At 39.5% G+C, this 22,429-nt stretch overlaps 1 protein-coding gene across 3 annotated transcripts in view; it reads left to right on the plus strand.

The window, feature by feature from the left end:
- The first annotated feature begins 17,098 nt into the window (after nt 1–17,098).
- The window catches only part of LOC136747580 (metallophosphoesterase MPPED2), a 48,936-nt gene continuing 43,605 nt past the window's right edge, over nt 17,099–22,429 (plus strand). Inside the window, exons 1-2 of one of the 3 annotated variants that reach the window (XM_066700519.1) lie at nt 17,099–17,277; nt 20,247–20,489. In XM_066700519.1, the coding sequence (XP_066556616.1) occupies nt 20,362–20,489 (128 nt within the window). In that variant the 5' untranslated portion in view covers nt 17,099–17,277; nt 20,247–20,361. Of the gene's footprint in view, nt 17,278–18,319; nt 18,425–18,909; nt 18,930–20,246; nt 20,490–22,429 lie in introns of those variants that run through there. The other 2 variants (XM_066700520.1, XM_066700521.1) reach the window with 2 other exon arrangements.

Below are 22,429 nucleotides of genomic sequence, written 5' to 3' on the forward strand. Positions count from 1 at the left end.
GATTTCAGCTCAATGCGGAGGATCAGTACACAGGGGGGAATCTCCCTTAACTAATTGCCTCGGCTCCTAATTTTAGTCAATGCTGCTCCAGTAGGAGGGCTCCAGGCAGGCTGCTGAAGTTGGCATTTCCCTACAGGGGTTAGTAAAGCACATTGGTGACTACTGTGAAAATGAGCAGACTCACATTTTTAAAATGAGTGTTTATTGATTTATCTCCCCTGGCTTATGGATTTATTCATTTCATTATTATTTCTTAGGTCAGCCGAAGGTCACAGAGTCCAGACAGTCCAGGCTACTGCAGTAGATGTTGTATGAAACTGGAAAAAAAGATACAGACAAAATAAATATGAATTTCATTATTTATTATTTTATTTAAAAAAATATCAGATTACTGACTGAGACTCCTTTAGACATGTGGTCTTTGTTTGGTTTGGGGGGTAACGTTCATCACAATTATCCATTATGGAAAAAAGCTTTCTTCCGAATTTGTTATAATTCGGGGACCTGGAAAATCCTTCATTAATGAAAAAAAATGGAGACGAGGAAACTGTTGTTTGAAATGTTGTTTGGCAAAGCATTAGAAGACTGATTCACTTACAGCGAGAACGTAAAACCGCATAAATGTATATTTTTTTAAAACAAGCTTATGTGGCTGAAAACTGCAGTCAAGGAACAATGTCCAGAAAATGGCCCCACTGTATCCTGGAACTTGTCTGATTTCTTCAGAGGCAACACGAAATACGTCCAGTAAGAAAAGCACCCCAGTGGTAATGTCAGTTTAGGACAAACACATTGTGGTGTAGTCACCTTGTGCTGCATAGTAGAAGAGATGATCTAGACAAAAGGTCTATTTCAATTAGACATCACCGTTCAATCTTATTAACACAGCTATATGACTTCCCAAGGAGGCAAAAACACGAGCATGCAGGGGACACTTACACACTGTAAAAACAGCCCATCCTTGAAAGCTGCAAAGTGTGTGTCACTTTCCTGGGTTTGGTTACCATGGCAGACAAGCCACAAGCCTCTCATTAATGGCACGAGTGTCTGTTCCTAAGAAACACCTTCCCTGAGCTCGAGATGAGGAGGAAGATTTCACACGCGGAGACGCCTTGCCAGCAGTGTTGGATCTGGTGCTGGCCCGATGGGCAGGATAAACCCCCAATCAGATGGGCTCGGGGAATGCAGGTGGTTGCGTCTCGGCTCGGCTCAGCATGTGTTTTGCGGGTGACTAATTTATAGTCCGTATCAGCATGGCTGCTTCTCACTGGTCTTCCGCTAACAACGTGTGTTTCACAGTAACGTCAGTCTTCTGACAGCTGTAGATCTTGAGTCGAGTCCAAGAGAAGCATCGAATGATGGGCTGTGGACGACTACGAGCCTTTGTCTCACCACTGACTTCAGGCCTGACAGCCCTCTCGGGGTGGAGAAGTGCAGTATTGGGAGGCAGAGTGGTTTTGTCTGTGATTAAAGCCTTTAGCCGAAATGAGGGTGTGTAGCAAAATATGCTCTTTATCACTGCAAAAGGAGAACTAAGTGGGGCCCACTGCATCTCTTCTCTGATATTTAATGAGATCATGAATTGTGTAAGAAGAAAAAAAGCCAATGGTTTATGTATCATCTTCTCACAATTTGGACTTACAGACACAGCTTACATTCAAACAGATTGAGTAAAAAAATGTATATATAAATATATAGATATAGATATGCATATATATATATATATATATAGAGAGAGAGAGAGAGAGAGAGAGAGTATATGTCTTCTATATAATAGTATATATTGTATCGTGTGCTGCAGGCTGAGAAGAAAGAGCAATGACACAACACTGCCTGCTTCAGCCCTTGATATCGTGTCTCACTGAACTCTGCCACAAGCCGTCCTTGTTTTCTACGAGCCAGAAGCCCCTGATCATCTGCATTCAGTGCCCGAGTCGCGGCCCTGGAACTGATAATTGCCTCTGACAGGATTTAATTACCTTCTGCAGGACCTTTTCTCTGTTTGATTGGAGACCACCCCCTCCCTCTGATCAAACCAGACACTAATAACAGGCTGAGGAGCAGCAGCCAATCAGCAGTCAGGCCTGATCAGTGACCTTGCTGAGTAGAAGCTGATTGGTGGTGTCAGAACTGTCAATTGTGTCAGTGAACCCTCTGACAAGGGAGAGAGAGAGTGGGCCTGCAAACAGAGAAAGTGGGGAAGAGAAAAAGGAGGGTGTATCGAGAGAGGAAGCCCGGTCTGACCTGCACTGAAGACAAACAGGAGTAACCTCTAAAATGACTGCAGCCTCTGTCAGGAGAAACAACGTATGCACTTGCATGTTGATTGGACTGATGTTTTAGTTAATTTCTAAATGCGTATTACAACAAGAAATGCACTGCATTATTCTGAAATAATGTATTTATCCACAAAATAGAGGCTCATATTGTTCTTCAGTTTTCCACTGGAGCAAATGCATCTCTGAGAACCAGGCTCACCATCCCATAGAACTGGGACGTGATTGTTATACATCTGTTGTGTCTACTTCCTTTGCCCTTCATATCCGTTCAAATTCCACTAATTTATCCCCGCTTTCTAATTCAATCACTGTTGTAGTCTGAGGTCCACTGCTGTTTGCTTGAGGAGAGACCCAGACAACTTGGAAGGTTGAAGCCCCTTGGCTATTCTGTAAAAAGCCAAGACTCTTTCTGTTGTATCTGTGTCGCCCTGCCACCCTGGAAGCAGGATGGAGGCCTGTCAGTTTAGCATGCCATCTAGCCTCTCGGCCAGCCCTGTCCGAGCATCCTGCTGCTGTTGTGATTTGGTGTGAGCACAGCTGCGTTCCTCAAGCAGGCCATGCTTTGTTGAGCAGCGCATCGACTGCTCTTTCAGCAAATTTAACTTGAAAAAGATATGAGACATGACTTCTTGGCACTATTGCAGGTCTCATCTGAAAACTCTGCCGGTTTGAAAAAAGAGGATGAACCTGGAGAGATAGCAGAAGATGATTTTAACTTAATGTAATCCTTTTGAAGGGGTTGAGGGTTTGGTTGGCCTTCATTTAAAGGAGAAACATTCAACATAAACACTGCAATACAAATGGTTCAGATTTCTCAGGTCATTATTGAATTCTACATTTGCTTATTTACATATACAGCACTAGATATGTACAATACACACACATTGCTTACTATTCTTCTCATGTGTGACAGCCATGACTGCTATTTTGGAGAATATTTTTTCTAATACAAGACAAAACAGCGTAGTGTGAGAGGATGATTCTGGGAACCAGTTGGGCTTGTGAGAAAATGTCAGCAATTAGAGTCACGTTGTCAGAGACCGATCAACGCTGTTTTCTTTCAATTAAAGTTCCTTCTCAGAATTAAACTGAAGACATCTGACTCATAGCACCAATGATCTATGAATTTTAAATTGAAGGAACAGAGAGAGAAAAACAAAGTTAATTCAAAACTGGAATTAGCCATTTATTAATTTTGGTTATTTTAGAAAATGCACTTTTGTCATCGAGTGTATGTCTTGAATTGCCTACAGTATGGGACTTATGACTTATCCAGACTGATATTTCCAATATTAAGCTATTGGTCCATGTGTACATTAAGCTAATGTACACTTGTATTAAGTGGAATTGAATTGATTTGCTTTATTTCTTCTATATTTGATCATTCTTATTTTGCACTACAGTAAATTTCAGTTTCACAGGCACAGCCGGGCGTTCAGGATGTGATGTCTGGGAGAGTGATTTTATCATCAAAGAAAGTGGAAAAAAAAGAGTTACTTGTTCCACCTCAGAGACAACTTTAACTCACAGGAGTTGAATTTGAACGCCCTCTCAGATAAATTCGCAATTGCTTCCAGCGTGATGTAATCATGTCAAATAACGTTAATTCCACATTGGTTCAGGTTGCCTGGCCATGTGTTTGCATCCTGATATGATTGCTTTAATCCCGTAATAGTCAAAAGGCAGTCACACCTCAATGACATTGTTTTAATTACCTGTTCAAACTCAACAACTAACAGAATCAGTCCCTTAGATTTGTTTGCACAATTTCACGTGAATTTTCAGAATTTATTCAGAGCTGAGTCTTTTGATATTTTTTTTTATATGTGTGTCTAAACATGAATGCCACTTAATGGTCGAGCATCATAGTGTCTTTACGCTTAAAGACTAATGTCAGACAGCAATCTTCAGTTCAAGAGGCTCAGGAAAGGTAAATACCCAGGACACTCAGATGCAATTCTTGTTTACTGGTTGATGCACTCAAATATTAAGATCCATGAGTATGAATTGCATTATTACATATGCTCTCCTTCCTTAGCACTGACAGATTTAAGGGCAATAGTTAGTTTCTCTGTGTGTGATTGATTAGGAACAGCCAGCCATGCCAGGTCAATTTAACTCCGTAGCCAAGCGCACCTCTGTATTCAGTGAGAGTCACACGATTGTGAGGTCATCTGATTGAGTCCAGGCAGGGTGACACTTAACATACTACTGATATTGAACAGGGTAGTATAATCACTGCTCGTGATGTAGTCATAGGCCAGGAAGGAAAAATGTCCTCGGTCAAGTGATCACATTGTATTTCAACTTCTTGACCTGGGGGTCTGGTGAGGTCAGACGGTGCACAGATGAGTTTTCCTTAAAGGAGGAAAAGCTCAGAGAAAAGCATGTAGAAAGCTTGCATAAAATACAGCACTGTTGCTACTGCAATGGCCCCAATGCACCTTTCACACAGTAATGAAATTGTCCATGACAGAAGACGTTACAATTGTGAGACATGCTGACACCTTTTACAGTATCAAAGTACTGTATCAAAATATTAATCAACAGCAAACACTTGGAATTAAATTGGGGTGTATTTAACTGTATTTTTAGGAGGCACACTTTTGGAGCTGTGGATTTCACAGGAGGTAAGTCACACTTGTACCTGCCGACCTGAGCCCAGAGCAGACACAGAAATATGTGTTGAGGGTCTCCTTCTCACATCCCAAAGCTGTAGACATGAGGAAGGTGAACGAGACATTTAAACTTCCCGTGAAAGCTTTTGCTATAAAAACCGCGAGGCTTAAAGCACAAGTGGGAATAAATTACAGGACACGGGGAGTGTAAAAGCAGGTAATTTTCCTTCGTGATTTTAACAGGATTTGCTCCTGAATGGGAAAAATATCCAAAGGTACATCCTCCTGACCTGCTTTGTACAACACTGCACTCAAATCAAAGAAACTTCAAACTCTTTTCTTTTTTTCTTTTTTCTTTGAAGGGACAAATTGCAAGGAAGCCGTGTTTTGCGTTTGAGTTTGGTTACTACGCCAGCGCTTCCAGAAACTGTACATTTTCATTTTTGTGTGTGTCTTCCCTTTGGGCTGCACCTTGCCCTTGAAACTTTCCCAGGGGAACCGAGGGAAGCCTGGGAGATGTTTCTAAGACGCACATCTGTCACTTCATAATTTAGCAAATTCCACCAGCATGCTTCTGTACTTGTCAATAAGCTGACTGCAAAGACTGAAGTCTCATTGTGCGTGGCAATTCACAAAGGAAACATTTTCACTTCATTAAAAACAAAATCTAGATATAGTATCAAATAAACGTGTTCATTGTTTAAGCGTTAATATGTTGTATATGCCAAGCACATAATAATAATACTACAACTAATAATAGTTAAACAGGATAAGCTCTAGTTATCAATGCCAGTGAGAAAGAATGTCTTGCTGCTGTGCATTTAACATTATTTTATTTGCTTCAGACAGCCCTTTCACAGTGCAGGTCAATAGTATTATATGGGCAAGAAAAGTCAGGCATTTGAAGCGCAGGGAGATGTGTTCTGGAAGCCAAGCGAACTCTCAGAAATATTAAATCCTTTGTGCTGTGTTGTGAACTCGGAGACATTTGCCTTGGCATTTAACACGCTATTATCTGGCAGCCCCCTGTCCGTATGATGAAGCCTAAGGGATGACAGATCTTTTCCATCTCTCAGGGTAAAATATGCCAATTTTCTTAGATGGATAAAAATATCTTAGCAACCAGGATGTGCCAGGTGTGGGGTTAATCCTCTGAGTGCACTGGAATAGGGCGCAGTCTGAGCCACACAACACAAGCGAAGAGCTCAGATGTTGTTTCCAAACACAGAGAATCGTATCGCTTCTCTTTTGTCCAAAAAGTTTGTTTTTGTAACATTTTACACTACCACAAACCTACAGAGTGCAGAGAGGTGTATCATTTAACTATTATGATTGAATTATTTGGTAACGTCACAGTATTAAGGCTTAGCGTGGGTGTTTTGTTTTTTTCTTGTCCTGCTTGTGTTTGTGTCTTTATGTTTAGTTTTTTTTTCCTTTAATGGTAGAGAGCTGTAACTGAAAGAAAGCAAACAAGAGGAAAAAATAGAGTGTCTGAATTAGGGGGGTCTGATTATGAGAGGACGAGTCACAGATGCATTTAATGAAAATGATCAATGCATTATATATGATGTTAGATGATGCACTGATGTGTATAAACTGTTAGGATGGCACCATCTTTTATTTATGCGGGAAGATGACAGGGGATGTTTCTGACCCTTGGTGACATCATACACTTTCTCTCTGCCTCATTCACAGATGACCTTGTGGTGGTTTTATGGTGGGGGTGGGGTATGGCGGGGGCAACTTTATTCTGTGTTGGTCATCGCATTGTGTGTCGGTGAAGTAGAGTCCTGCTTCTGTCATCCTACTGCTTTACACCCACCAGCTTTTGCTTCCGTTGCTATTCATCTGAGAGTTCATCTGTATTATTTAAAGGAAATGTAGAGTGTGGGTTTGGGGGCTCACGCTGTAAAAGATTTGGCGCTTTATGTTTGAATTGTATTTCTCCACTTGCATTGCTGTTATGTCTTATATACCATCAGTGGAGGGACATTGCCTGGCTTGGCAGCTCTGTTGCACTGAACACCAGGCTACTTTATATCCAATGTTTTTTGTGTGCTGTAGGTTCTCTGTGTCTCTCCCTTTTGTCCCTTTAAGGCTACACATGGTCAATTCATGTTTACCTGCTGCGTTCTTGCTGTATCTGTATCTTGGTTTAAAGACAGCCAGGCCTGTCTGTGAAAGAAAATGTAACATATATCATCTGAGTGTACAGAATCCCATACCAGTCAAGAGCTTTAAAATGTATAAACACCACACAGTGCCATAAAGTTAAACAGTTGCCTAATATTCCTCCGCAGGTTGGGCCGTGCTCTTCTGATTTTATATTACCAGTAATTTTCATGACCTTTCTTTTTGTGCTCATTAAAAAACATGACTTTCCCATTGAATTAAATAATCAAATAAGTACATTATTACTTTTTTAAATAACCCTGTACCCTCCATAGTCCATTCTGTCTCATTATCATACTTATGACCTCTAAATTAATCTGTCCTTTTTATTTGTATTTTTTTCTAAAGCTCATGGGCTGTCAATCAAATAAGTAGACACAGTCCCTCGCTGTCTAGCTGCAGGAGTGCTTATGGTCGCGTTGTGAGGCCACTCCTGAAACTCTTCAATAGTGGGCGGCAGGACATAAAAACAAAGCCTCTCATTTCAGTGACAATGTGATGCAAAGGGAAGACCAACATGAGAAACATTTCTGTGGAAAAAGCCAATAGGAATGACAAAGACAGCTGTCGTTCTTTTGAAAAACATCTGGAGGCCTTAGGAACATAAGAACATAAGAAAGTGTCAAGTCGAGAGGAGGCCATTCGCCCCATCGTGCTCGTTTGGTGTCCATTAATAACTGAGTGATCCAAGGTGCCTATCCAGTCTGATTTTAAATGTTCCCAAATTTTCAGCTTCACAGCTCGCTGGGGAGTTTGTTCAGATTGTGACAACTCTCTGTAGAGAGATATAGAGGCAATACAATTGTAGTTAAAGAGAGAGGTTGGTCTCTGTGGTCTCTCCTGATGTGCCATTCTAGTTAATCTCAGAGTTGTTCTATAGGAATGAAGTGGCCGTAAGATACTCCTAGAAGTTAAATTAAGGGTAAATCAGAGAATTTGCTAGATGGCTTGAAATAAATATTTTTGTCCTGTAACGTATGCATATCTGTTAATAACACAGTAACAATAACACTTTACAATAGCTGGGCACCAATTCTTAGTGGAAATGTTTGAATCCCACAGGAATAACAAAGTCTTCATGTACTTTCACAAAGTTCTTACCCAAACCTCGACCCTAACCCACCCTGACCCTAACCTTGTTATACATGTGATTTCCAGCAGAACTCAGATGAAGTGCATAAGGTGTTCATGTTTTATTCCTTTGGTATTCATACATCAATTCATTAAGAATTGGTGGCCATTACTGAAAAATGTGACCAACAAACTTCCACCAGATGGGAAACAAATGATCAAAGAAATCGCAGCCCAAATGATGTGGCGTCTCCTGGCAGAATTTGCTCTTGAACGCAAGGCTTGTAGCGAGCTTTTAACACTGGAGAATTAGTAAGCTTTAGTGTTTGCAAATGCTTTTATTCTTGAGGCACATGAATATTTTCTAATTGAGTAGTCAAACTTATGCTGCTGTAATCAGATGTATTGGCTTGATTGTTAAAAGTATGGGAACTACATTCCAGGAGCACTGTGGGAAACAGGCCAGAGCAAATCATCATAGACAGACACAATCAAATATATAAATATAGAATACATTGACTTGAAACTTGACAATAAAGACTAAAAATGGACCAAATGGAACTAATTGATCAAATTGATACTAATTGATAAAAAACTAACTACAGCTTTTAATTTGGTCTTTTCATTTTTTGATTTTATAAATATGTGATTTGTGATGATATTACAAATTCAAATTATGATTAACAAAACATACAAGATTGCATATCTGAAAGGAGCTAAATCCACAGAATTTGAGTGTTTTTGGAAGGTATACAACACAGCCTAAGTACTTAAAACTATATTCTACAAAGTGGTCTTCTGAAAAGGTGCTTTTCACTGGGGAAAGGTGCCTAATTTAGTCACATCCCGCCTGTTTTCAGTTGACTGGAATCAGTAGAATAATACCAGCACTGCCCTGCCATCTCAGGCTATAGATCTATTGACTGCAGACAGCGATTGAAATGATGAAAGAAGGAGGACCATACCATGTGTCATCCTCTCCAGCCAGGAGCTAACTGAGTGACGTTTAAGAGTGACAAGGTAAGAGGAGACATCCCACCAATGACACAGTCCAACCACAACTCAGGTATTGTTACTGTTTGAAAAACGAGCAATCATCCTTGGGACATCCATCAGCTTGACTTTCAGACTCTGAGTGCTGAAGACACACATGCTCGCTTGACAGGTCACTGGATCCTCAAACCTTGCATGAAAGCAAGCATGTGATTGACTTTGGCATGTATTACAAAGGTACTCAGCTCCACAGCACGTATTAATATATGACCACGGCTGCAAACAAATTGGTAGTGTTAGTCAGAGGAAATAATGGCTCCATTTTTCTCAGCGTACATTCTTTACAACCCATAAATAGGGCCTAACCTAAAGCTACAGCTCGGGAGAAAATATAGCTGACTAAAAGGTTAAAAAACAAACAAAAAAAAAAACTTCTGGTTAAACCTATTTTGTTTGTGTTAATAATTTTAGTGGCGTGCCTGGGAAAATGCATGTAAACAACATCTAATGTAATGATGTTAGATTATTATAAAATATTATAAAATATGAAATATGAATCTGTGATATACATAAATAGCTGAGCTTGTACAGCACAATAAATCCCAATGTAAAATTAGCCAACCGTGCTCAGGTAATGTGGGGACGCATTACTCCAGTTCATCAGCTGTTCTGTATTTTTGTTTAAAGGTGAAAATGACTCTTGGTGCCCTTGTTACTTAAAGTCAAGTCCTGGTTAATGCTTCTATGTAGATGTTTATAAATGGCAGCTGTAGTATCCCATTAAAACCAGAGCCCCTGTGAGATCATGTGTTTATGAATACCAGACACTGCGACAACATTGTCAGAATATAACCGTTCAAGTAAACTGGTCTTCATGTCTCTTGTTCTGTACGGAGAGAGGCAACCTCTTTTTGTATGCCTTTAATATATTTTTTAATGGACACGATTTTTTAATTCAAGATGATGTGTAGGGGATGTTCAAATGTCTTTACTGTATTGCTTTGTCGAAAACTAATTTTGTGCATATTAATATTACATATTAATTTATGTATTTATATTTTCTACGCAGTTCTAGATACATCAACATTGGAAGACATTTCAAACTGCCAGTCAGGGTGGATGTGTGACATTGTTTAGAAACTCCCTGTAATAAAGAAAGGAAAACAGAAGTTTTTTTTTCTCTTTGTTGATATTGTCCATGTTTCCCTCTGCCCATGGAGCAATAAAATCCCTTTGTTGTGCACCACAGTATAAATCATTTACAGGCTTTGCATAAATTTGTGTTATCTGCTTCTGGGGCCTGGAGTGCCAATCTGATTAGTCAAAATCCAGGGAAGCGTTGGCCTAAAAAACAACGCGAGATCCAAAATTAGAGAGATACTGTCTGGCTGGGCCATACATCTTTAATTTCTGTTTTGACTCGTTTGCTAAAAGACTGTAAATCATTGATATTATGCTCTGCCGTATGAAAGCCCAGTGACAGGAAATAAAACACTGACTGGGTTTTGCTGTATTGTTTTAAGGTTTAGCATAATGAAAAGTCCATTTATTTGCAGCCTATGGGAAAACAAATGTGTTTTCAGTATCATTTGAAGGAAAGTGACTACATTTAAATATGGGAGACATGATGTTACACTGAACTGTTTAGTTACAATGAGGCCTTGCAAATGTTTGTTTGTATTTTCTTATTTTTTACCACACTGAGCTGTTAGATTAAAATTTTATACTGAACCTCTGCATTGGTAATTTATGTGGTTCTTTCATTATTATTATTTATAGTTAAAAAGGTGCAAACTGGTCATGAAATATGCTTTAGCTCTTCTGACATAAATTCAAAATTTGAGTGTGTGAATTTCCTCTTATTATATATTATTTGTAACATGCAAATGTATTTAATCAATGACTGCAGCATTGTTCAGGTTGTTTATACCAATTTTATTTCTGTGAATTCACATATATTTATGTTATAAAAGCTAGATGTTTATGAATGACAAAAACATAAAAACTGAATCACTGAATTATACATTTCTACTGTGCTTTTTTCCTCTATTTGTAAAGAAAAGATCGTTTCCTATCTTAGAAAGCACAAAATATGGATTGTGACAAATAGAATAGAGAATATAAAGAAATACATTGATATATGAAAGAACAAACCAAATGCATGGATTCATCTTACCTGGTTTAGCACATTATTTTAGGCAATCATTGCATTTAAAAATCATTCCCAGTTAACCCAAGTTAAATTAGTCCCGATTTAAAGACCTGCGCGCTGCAGTGTTGACACCAGCGCCCCACGGCAGACCCGGCGCACAGGGCAGCTCAGGGGGGAACGGGCTTTACTTGACAAGTAATCATGGCAGGGCCACAGGGGTGGACAAGGCCTGCCAGATTTTGTCAACCTGCATGGACGACTTCCAGGAAGGTGCTGCAAATTAAAACATCCATTTGGGGACCAAGCCAGGGCAGCTCTTCCCACATCAGACAGGTTGTAACTCGTAAGACAGCGGTTGGCCTCCCCTGCCTCTTACAGTGAAGCACTTTCAAACATCTCAGCAGGACAATGAAAAATGAAGTTCACCCCGGCAATATTCCAGAAATGTTCGAGCCCTGGCCATCTCTGGCTTGCTCTCAGTCGATCCTCGGTCTAGCCATAATTGTATCTTCCTTTTATATTCCACTGTTTTCTTTCTTGCTCTCTGAATTCCCTGCTCTCTGACCCCCCTGACCCGCTAACTCACTGTGCTGATGCATTTATATGATTATTTCATATTCCTTCAGTACTCTACTTCCTGACCCTGCTAACACTTCTACTCACAGTGCATTTATTCATTTTTCTGATGAAGTCTGCATTCCCACAACTCCGATTCAGACATTTGAAAGCTGCTTTTTTTCTCTCCTCCCATCAATTTGTGATTTACTGAGATACAAATAAATAACATTAAAACTAAATGCATTATAATGAATGCCGCTTCTTGCACTTATCGAAACACAAAGACAATATTCCTGAACTGTTTCTGAAGAATCGCAGATCGGCAAAATATAAAAACTTTGCTGTCTCAATCAAGCAATGATAGTTTAGAAAAATCTAAACTGTGAATCTTTGACTGTGATACTACTAGACCATCACATATAAGACTGTGATTTTCCAATCTGCAGTGGAACTCACCAAAAATTACTAATCAGATTCCATCTGGATCATAAATATTTTAATTTCAAGATACAGGGTCATTTCCTATGAGCTGTAAGCGGTAGAAACTAAAAATAATTTTAAATCCAGAAAGAGAGAAAGAAAAAAGATTAAAAGGAGACCGAGTTTTAACGGCTATAGGAGTGTTTGAAAGTCTGAAACTAGATTGCCTCTCTGCGTGAGGTGGAATATCATGAAACATCAAGAAGCATTTGAGTGAGACTCGCTTTGTACTAGGTTACCACTTCTCCGTGTTAATAATGCTTTTACTATTGCTGAATTACCCAGTTTAAAGAGAGCATCCCTTTACCAAGGCCAGGGAGGTGGGGGAATCAATGGTTTTCCAGCAGCCGGAAGCAATAACATGGCACTGGCTGAGGTGTTCGGGGATTCTCTATTATCTAATGGAGCAAGGCCATGCTGTACTGCCAGTTTCTACATATACCACTTCTTTGCCATTAATATAAAATTCCGGTTTTCCCAGAACACACGTACCCTGGAGCATTCCCAGAAGACCTGCTTTAAAGTATCTTATTGTGAACTGCACTTTGTACATAGCAGAGAGTTAAACAGTCCCATATGGTGGGGATTCGACTTCATATAATAGCTCCAATGTACTATTTGACATTGGATAAACTGAAACTCAAGATTATAAATTGTTTATTAAAAACCGTGGTGCATAATTTCACAGGAACCTCTTTTTTTTGGTTTTGTTTTAAGAACATGAAAGGTATGTGAAGAATGGTCTAGATTGTGGGGCTCACTTTTTAATTGGCCACCATTCACACCGCTCTCTTTGGTCCGAGTGTGTTCAACAGCTGTACATTTTTTGGTTAAATAGAAAATAAAAGGCCATCTAAATATAAATAATATGATTTACAATCTTTCAGGCAGAACCACCCAACACTGCCCAGCTCTGATCCTCTTTCATTATCCATTCTAACAATGGCCTTATTATTTTAAATCATTGGGTTAAGAAGCTTATCTAATAAGACTGCAGTAAGATGTAACTGGGATATAGTTTGTTTCCTTCCCCAGCTGCCCATATCTTCACCATAATGATGTTTAGATCTAATCGCTAAATGAGTCTACAGACTTACTGTGGTTGACAAGCTGAAGAAAGACTTATCATCTGACCATCCTAAACGGTGAGAACAAATGCGAAGTCATATTTGATCGTGTATATATTATTTTATATTATTAATAACACCACCCTTTAAAACAAAACATATTTATCTGTTTTGTTGTGCATTCCTTGCATTAATAAAACCTAAATAAACTGCCCCACAGTAACTGGGATTAAATACAATTATGATTCAGGAATTTCACTGCTGTTCCTTGTTTATTTTGCACTTGAAGCATCTCTATAGTTAAGCAACATTTTAGAAAAACCTGACAAAATATTTTATGTGAACACAATGCTTGGAAACCCATCCAGGTATTGGTTTTCTAGTTGTACTGTGTGTAAGAAGTGCATACTTTGCACTGTGGGAGACTGTAGTTTGTAGTTTGCTATATATCACATTTAATTTATTGTACTGTGACATCTCTGTTGTTTTCAAATCCTACTCTTCTGTTCTCTTGATGTATATTTTACATGGATTATTACAGCAATATGAATGAGGCTTCACATTCATTGTAGAGTCAATCACATATTGGCAAAACACTAGCATTTACTTATATATTTCTATGACCTTCTGCTTTATTTATTTCTTTCATATTTTTTAAGTAGGTGTTTACCTTTCTTTTTTCTCATAGTAAGGAAAACAGAAATATAGTATATTTTCGCACTGAGTAACATTTACATTTTCTCTCTATTGTATCAGTGTGATCAAGAATGAAAGTGGGAAAAAAATGATAGCAAAACCTTTTCCCGTTCGACATCTGTAACCTTTATGTGTAATATCTTTTTTTTTTTTTTTTTTAAGCCAGAAGAACAAATGCTGGTCAAATGTTTAAATGTAGCATCTCTGAATGAAATTTCAACTCAGCCCACATTAACGCCCAGCGGCTAGATGATGAAATTGTATTTTAAAGATAAGGGAGAGTCAAATGGAAATCACTCCACACTGTTATAGTAGGGAAATGCAATGATGGGCCACAAAATTGAAGCATGTCAGTAAAATTTGAGAATTCACCCAGACTGCAAAGGCAATGGATGCAAATGTATTAGTTTCCATTAAATGGGATGTGCCCCGTTAGAGCTACACACAAAACACCAGCTGAATCAAAAATTGGAAAGTGTTGCTAATAAAAATTATACCTTGCCATTTTGAAATTCTGAAGGAAAAAAAGATATATATATGGTAAATACGAGAACCCACAGTTTTAATTCTGCAATGACGCTGGGTTGATAATATGATGTTTGGAATGTCAGTTCTCTCTTTTAATCTCCCGTCTTCTTAGGAGAAAACGTGACTCTTCCCATTCTTGGCATGGCGTGTTACTGTAACCCCCTCCCCCCCGACCCAGCGCACTGTTTTCATAATTTAAAATGAACTATATTTGACTGTATCAGATCTCATTCAAATAACGAGACCCTGAGTCAAATAATTAAAACCGAATAGAACGAAGCGCTCCATTATTGCTGAGGCCCGTGGTTCTGAGGACTTGTGACAAGCAGTGCTACAGCCGTGTAAGATGTGACCCAAACGATGGCGACTCTGACAATGTGCTGCTCATGGAGTTCTGGCCGACCGTGCCCTCATATCTTGGTGTGCATGTGCAGAATACTGGGCCAGCTGTAATCCAATTCCACAGTCAGTGTGAATTCAGTGAGAGATTTTCTTTTCATTACTACTTCCCAGTTTCCGCTTGCATCCTCTCTCTACAGACACAGACGGAGTTGGGACTTCGGTCCTCTGTATTAAGACAGTCCACGCTCTCCTTCTCTGCTGCTCCCTGACCCCTGTGGCAGGTGCACTCACGCACTGTTACATTTCTATATTTTGAATGCTGCACAGTGTCTCAGTTTCAGTGCTGTTCAGCCCGAGAGGCAGAGTGCCCCCCTCCTCACACAGATGTATTTCTATGATCTTAAACACTCTGTATCCATTACTCCTCCTCCTCCGAGATCCCCCGGCCCACTGGCAGATCCACTCAAGGGCCATTATATCGCAGCATTTTTAATTCTTTATATCCTTGGTGTGTTTTGCTCCCTGACCCCAGCCCAACTGAAATCCGTGGTTTCTCCCTTTGCATGATTTCCCCCCCTTACAGTCCACACTGTATATATGCATTGCTGCTCTGACCTCTGATAGACTCTGACGCTTTTTTCATGCAGTTTTTCTGCCTTTATAAAAATGCTTTTCTTCTTCTTCCAAAACTGTATCTATCTATCTATCTATCTATCTATCTATCTATCTATCTATCTATCTATCTATCTATCTATCTATCTATCTATCTATCTATCTATCTATCTATCTATCAATCACTATATATGGCTATGGTTGGTTTTGGAGTCATATATATATATATATAATTAATTTGTTTACAATTAAATTAATAAGTGTTACTCAGTTACAATTAAGGTCCTGATGTTTACATCAAGATAACTTAATCCAAGTTGCACATCTTTTCAGACAGTACTTGTAATTTAGCCATTTACTCTCCTATAAGATAGCACTTTACAATGTTTTATCATACTACTTGCCTTGCATTACTAGCACTCATATTGCTATTTTGATGTCCCCTATGCTCCCTTTCCCTTGGCCCTTGACTGTGACCTCACATATTGTCTGCACTCATCAGCTTTTACATCCAGGATGTAAGACCCCATATATTGTATACACTTGTGTAAACTGGAATTTGTGAAATGTATTATGCTTTGAATTGCACTGTATTATATGAATTGGAATTTGTAATGTTTTATGCCTTGAACTGCTCTGTATTTTTGCACTTTGTATTGCACTTATATTTTGTAAGTCACCCTGGATAAGGACGTCTGCCAAGAAATAAATAAATAAATAATAATAATAATTGCCAATAGTCAATAGATTAATAGTTATTAGTTAATAGTTATTTAAATATGTAAACACGTTTTTAAATTTGTGCTTAGGAAAACATTATCGAATATTAATATAGTAGAATTTAAACATCCACGTGGAAGCACATATTATGCCTTGCTTGCTGTGTGTGTGTGTGTGTTCAGTGTGTTCTCAGTGTGCGTGTGTTCAGTGTGTGTGTGTGTTCAGTGTGTGTGTGTGTGTGTGTGTTCAGTGTGTTCAGTGTGTGTGTGTTCAGTGTGTTCAGTGTGTGTGTGTTCAGTGTGCGTGTGTGTGTGTGTGTGTGTTCAGTGTGTGTGCGTGTGTTCAGTGTGTGTGTGTGTTCAGTGTGTGTGTGTGTGTGTGTGTTCAGTGTGTTCAGTGTGTGTGTGTTCAGTGTGTTCAGTGTGTGTGTGTTCAGTGTGCGTGTGTGTGTGTGCGTGTGTTCAGTGTGCGTGTGTGTGTGTGTGTATGTGCGGGTGTGTGTGTGTGTATGTGTGTGTGTGTGTGTGTTCAGTGTGTTCAGTGTGTGTGTGTTCAGTGTGTTCAGTGTGTGTGTGTTCAGTGTGCGTGTGTGTGTGTGTGTGTGTGTGTTCAGTGTGTGTGTGTGTGTGTGCGTGTGTTCAGTGTGCGTGTGTGTGTGTGTGTATGTGCGGGTGTGTGTGTGTGTATGTGTGTGTGTGTGTGTGTGTGTGTGTGCTCTGCTCCCTGACCCCAGTGGCAGTCCCCTCTCACTGCACTGCTCTCTCAGGCTCTCCTCCTCTCCCAGATCGAGGCTCTCTCTCTCTCCCTCTCTCGCTCGCGCTGCTCTGTCTGTCTCAGTGCGCGAGAGCCGGCCGGGGTCCCGCAGGTCGAAGGTTCTGCCCCGCACCGCCGCCCCGCACCGCCCCGCACCGCCCCGCACCGCTCTCCATGGGCCGGCGCCTCTAACAGCGCAGAGGGCGACCCCGGGACACCGCACAGCCACAGGAAAGGTATGCACCCCGATTAGCGAGAAAATCGCAGGGAGAGAAAGAGCAGGAGCACAAAGCCGCGGGTTAGAGGTGCCTCGTCATTTACACGCAGAGATCAGCGGCTGCAGCGCGTCCCGCCGCCGGGCGCCGTTTCAGACGCGACGCATAGTTGTGTGTCAGGGTCGTCGTTTTGAGCATCGAGATACAGTTCATGGAATGAATGATCTTTGGGAAGAATGCGTGCTCCCTTGTTCCTTGCGATGTCAAGGGTTTGATTTTCTCTCTTTTCTTCCCTTCCTGGGTTCAAAGATGTCTATATTTTTTCTGTTTACTTAAAACTTACTATTTTGGGTTCATCCAATTGCTCAAGCAAGGATCATACAGGCCAGCGTGCATTATATAACAGCACAACGTAAGATCTGAAGCTAAACTGCACTTCACATGCAACTGCAAGGCTTTAATTGCAGGATGTGTTGGGAGTACAGTAGTAGATCTGTCTGCTGCACAGGGTTTAGTCTCGGTTTATTTTTTTAATGAAGTGCTGCCAAAGTGAAGTGAAACAAAGTAACGATCGCCAGTTGTATTGTATCACGATTGTTCTCAATTGAAGTATGTGAGCAATTCGTTACATTTTGGAAGGCTGTGACATTGTTATCTTTGAGGCCTAAGTTGTTTTAAATACAGAGGGAGGGATTTGGATGAAACTGACAAAGCTGGAGTAAAATGTAATTGGCAGAGAGCTAGATCGCTTGTAATCGAGCTTAATTTTAATATTTTTTCATGTGGAAATATACACAGTCAACCTCGTGTTGCAGACCTCTGTCAATTGCAATGTACAGACTATAGAGACACTGAAATGTGTGTGTGTGTGTATATATATATCCTCAGCTGAACCCGTGCAGTGCCAGGCATGCTTTTGATTTTATATTAACGATCGTGCTGGAGTAGTATGGGTTGGAAATGAATGACGTTGGACAGGGGATCTTGTACAAAAGCCAGCAGAGTGCGATGTCAAACCCATTGGCTACTGACTATAATCAATCAGTGGGGATAGGCAGGAGGGGAAGGACGCCAGAGGCGGGCAGAGCTCAGAAGCAGCCCGGCTGAGGGAGCTTGTCGGACGGCATGAGAGAGCTGGCGTCCCCGGCAGCTGCAGAGGTGGACTAGGGTCAGTTCCTGAAGTGTGAGCGCGGTCGCCTTTGCAGGAAATTTAAACGCCAATTATGCTCTTGGCTTTCAGATTTTATTTTGCTCGAAAGCGGTTACATACACCTGTTTATTTACAAAATATTGAGCAATGCATTCAATTGGAAATAAATTACAAAGTGAGACTGTACGCGTAGGGAAACTAGTGTTCATTTAAGCTGTTTTTATGCAATGCAGGAAGTCAACTATACTACTGCATTAGCATAACTGAAAACTACATTATAGTAAAAAAAGAATGGTTGAGCTGCAGATTGGATTTTTAAATTGTTTCATTTTGGCATAATGACAAACGTAATTGCAATTGTTTCGCGATTTTATTTTAACAGCAGAACACGGTGTTTTTTCCTCTAATACCGCATTGATTAGCGTGTGTTTCTCGTGTTTGTTTTTAATATGAAGCTGCCCGGGACAGGCATGGCAGCTTGAGGGGAACTTTCATTTGTATGGATTTTGGTTTGTGATTGGGGGTAAGATAATACAGAAATAGTTATTATTTATGTACAGTTTATATACAGTACCATATACAGTATTTGGCCATCTGGCAGTTCCCTCAGTCTAATGTTCTGCAGTGTTTTTACTGTCTGTTTGCCTCTTACTAATATGATTGGCATAAATGTTAACTTATTAAAAATACTGTGCCTACTGTTATATATATTATTTGACTCGACGTTTTAAATTGGACTTTAACAGTTCTTTGATAATTTAGTTAGTTGCCTGCCCTTCAAAGGCACTGTGAAATTATTATTCTTAACTGATGTTTGATACCGGCTATGGATAGTGTCTGTCATAATTTTAAAATGTAAAACCGATATTACAGTCATTGCATGTCTATTTTATAGAACACTAAGGATTAACCAGAAATATTGTGAATTAAGTCTAATTTGACCTCAAACCTTGAATATCAATGCTAATTGCCATTTGAACTATGACAGATAAGCAAAAATAGCCTACTTTCTTACATTTAAAACATTGTTTTACTGTTCTATATAGTAACATTATTTATTTTATTCTTTTCTTTTCTTCTTTTTTTTTGGTCAGATAAATGAATAAACTGTAGGAGGTTTGCCTGTTTTGTCCCAGTTCAAGCTTTAAATGTTGAAAGTTTATTTTTTCTCCTTTTTTTTCTGGACCAAACCTAGCAGAAATTGATAAAAGCATTCTTGCCATCCAGTAGACAGTAGATCAGTAGTTCACAGCCGTGGTCCTGGGGACCCACTGTCCTGCTGGGTTTTGTTCCAACTGCACTCTCAATTAATTAATTGAAATCTGAATTTAACTTTAAAAAATAAAAGTTGAAGAATATGGGGGCCTTATATACTATCTCCAATAGCTTAAAATTATTAATAAGCTCTGATTAGGCCAATTATTAAGTTAACTTAAGGAATTTGTGAACCACTGATATAGATGCTACTATATACTAGTGTTCTGTGAATCTGAAGCTAATTAATCTATAGGGTTACACTGTTGAGTGAAACAGTAGTGGAAATGTTTTTGTGTGATTAAAATGAGCTATACTTGTATTCAATTAATTCATAATGTCCTACTTTCATAACATTTACCTTTTTGCTAAATTAGGAAATGTGCACAGATCTTTTTGTCATAGTTCAAGTTTTATTTGCTGCTTTCCAAGAACTTCACACAGATTTTAGAGTCATCTGAAATATTTACACAAACCAGTTGATCTTTTGAAAAATGTTTTGTTTTGTTTGTTTATGGATGCAATTGTTTTTTCATGCTTTGTATTATTATCATGTTAATGAATACCTGCTTTGGTTCTCCGGCAGGTCACGCCCCCAGCGGAAGCGGGATTTTTGGTTCTGAATCAGGCTGGTGAACGATGCCTGCTGCAGTGGTTTGTCCTGGATCCTGGTGACTTGTGTGTGTGCAAAGGACGGAAGGATGGCTCATGGAATCCCATCCCAGGGCAAGGTTACCATCTCTGTGGATGAGTACAGCTCTAACCCGACCCAGGCGTTCACACACTACAACATCAACCAGAGCCGATTCCAGCCTCCACACGTGCATATGTAAGTAACAGTTACACTTCCAAGAACCGGTCATATTGATGTTTTACAAAGTGAATGTGTTTTGTGTAGAGTTCGATTTATCATAATTGTGTCTATCGACAAACTTGGGAACAGTGTGTATCTCGACAAATAGTCGTACCTGTGATTTCAGTTTTTTGCTTCTATAAGAGGAATGTGGAACTCTATTTTTCTTGTTACATACGTTGTTAATCAATACATGATTAATACAACCACTTCGATGTTTGTCTGCTTGCAGCAAACCAAGATGAAAAATTCAGACCACCTGCATTCACTAGTCCAGTTTGCCCTTTCGCATATAGCGTCCCGTGGAGTCCTGGTGTGACAACCCTTTTTCAGGTGTTTGTGTTGTTGCTGTTGTTACTGTCTGTCAGTCCCCCGATTACTGTGTATTGCTGTAATAGGTTAAATGAGTTACTGTAATTGAATTTGTTGTTCCTGCACTTTTTTTTTTTTTTTTTTTGCAAATAATTGGCATGTCTGAAAAAGCCACTCGTGCCCATTGTTCCTCCAGCTGAGGTTTTACACTTTTAAGTATAATTAACAGCCGTTTCAGTGTTCTAGTTGCTGTTCATTGGTTTACTGTGTAATCAAACTGCCTGACCCTGCTTTGAATTAAGAGGGGTGGTTAAATAAATTGTGGAAATTGAAACTGGAAAAGCCTGAAGATATAAATTCAGGATTTTGATTACCCTGGGAAAGGAGCTATTCATTTATATTGAATAATAATAATCAGAAGAAGAAGAATATATTATTATTCATTACCTCATCAAACCTTAGTAATGATTTCCTTTTTCCTTTACCATTCTTTTGCCATTCTTCATTTGATGTTTCTAAAATGTTCTTTGTTTGTTGCCAACACTATATTCCAACCTAGTGGATGATATTGTGAGAAACAGTTTTTATTAAAAGTACTGTTGACCCAGGCAAGAGAGAGGAAGGGAGGTGCACTGTTGTATAATAAATGTTGTATAATTTCTAAAAAAGACGCCGCCAACATGTCATTTTCTTGTTACTATAGAACTGCTAGAAACCTGAAACAACCAGCAGGCATTTGTTAGTGCATGACAACAAGTCACTTAAGTAAATCTTATCTCTGTGATCTGAGCAGCACCACTGAATACTTCAATTTAACAAATGTTCCACAAAACCAGTTAGACTTGCATGTATGTTGTCAAATTGCGCTTGTTACAAAATAAAGGTGACCGGAGCGCCACAGCAACACATGCATGTGATGTGATCCTAGCAACACGCACTTCATTCGTTCTGAGGCATGTGACGGGTCACTGCAGTAGCTAAGGAAGACGTCCAGAGAGCATGGCAGATGTACTGACTATAGGGGGATATACAGCTGCTGTCTGTGCTTACTTTTTAACACCAGCTTTTGCGATCTGTCTTTATCTAACTTCAGCTGGGCTCTTCAATATTATCTAGTTTATTAGTAATTTCATTTTTTTCCCCCTCATTTTAATTTGCATGACCCCCTCAAAAAGGCAGTTGAACTTCTATATAAATAACACAGCTCATTTAGCCCGTGAAGACCCCTGTATAGTCTTACCTTTAAAACATTACTACCTGCTTGGGAATGTGAAGGTTGTTTAAACTTGTGAGATAACATCAGGCCCATCTGACGTTGATTCTCCACTTACTGTAGTTCGATGTGGGCTTCTACCTTGAAATAGGGTCAGTCTTTATTTGAAAGGGCCCTTTTGAAACTTCATACTTAATTTGTTTCTCCTTAGCCCTGTTCAGCTTTCATGTAGTCTGCTCTGAGGGGGAGTATTATGACTAATGTGGTTGGGGGAACATAATCAAGTCTTTTGTCATTATTGTGAGGACATAACTTCAATAGTAATGGAGGACCAGTGCGATGTGTCCACCCAGGCTGCAGAAGATTCTTTTGACAGAGAATTAGGAAGAAT

The sequence above is a fragment of the Amia ocellicauda genome, chromosome 4 (genome assembly GCF_036373705.1).
Source record: "Amia ocellicauda isolate fAmiCal2 chromosome 4, fAmiCal2.hap1, whole genome shotgun sequence".
In the NCBI taxonomy this organism is placed as follows: Eukaryota; Metazoa; Chordata; class Actinopteri; order Amiiformes; family Amiidae; genus Amia; species Amia ocellicauda.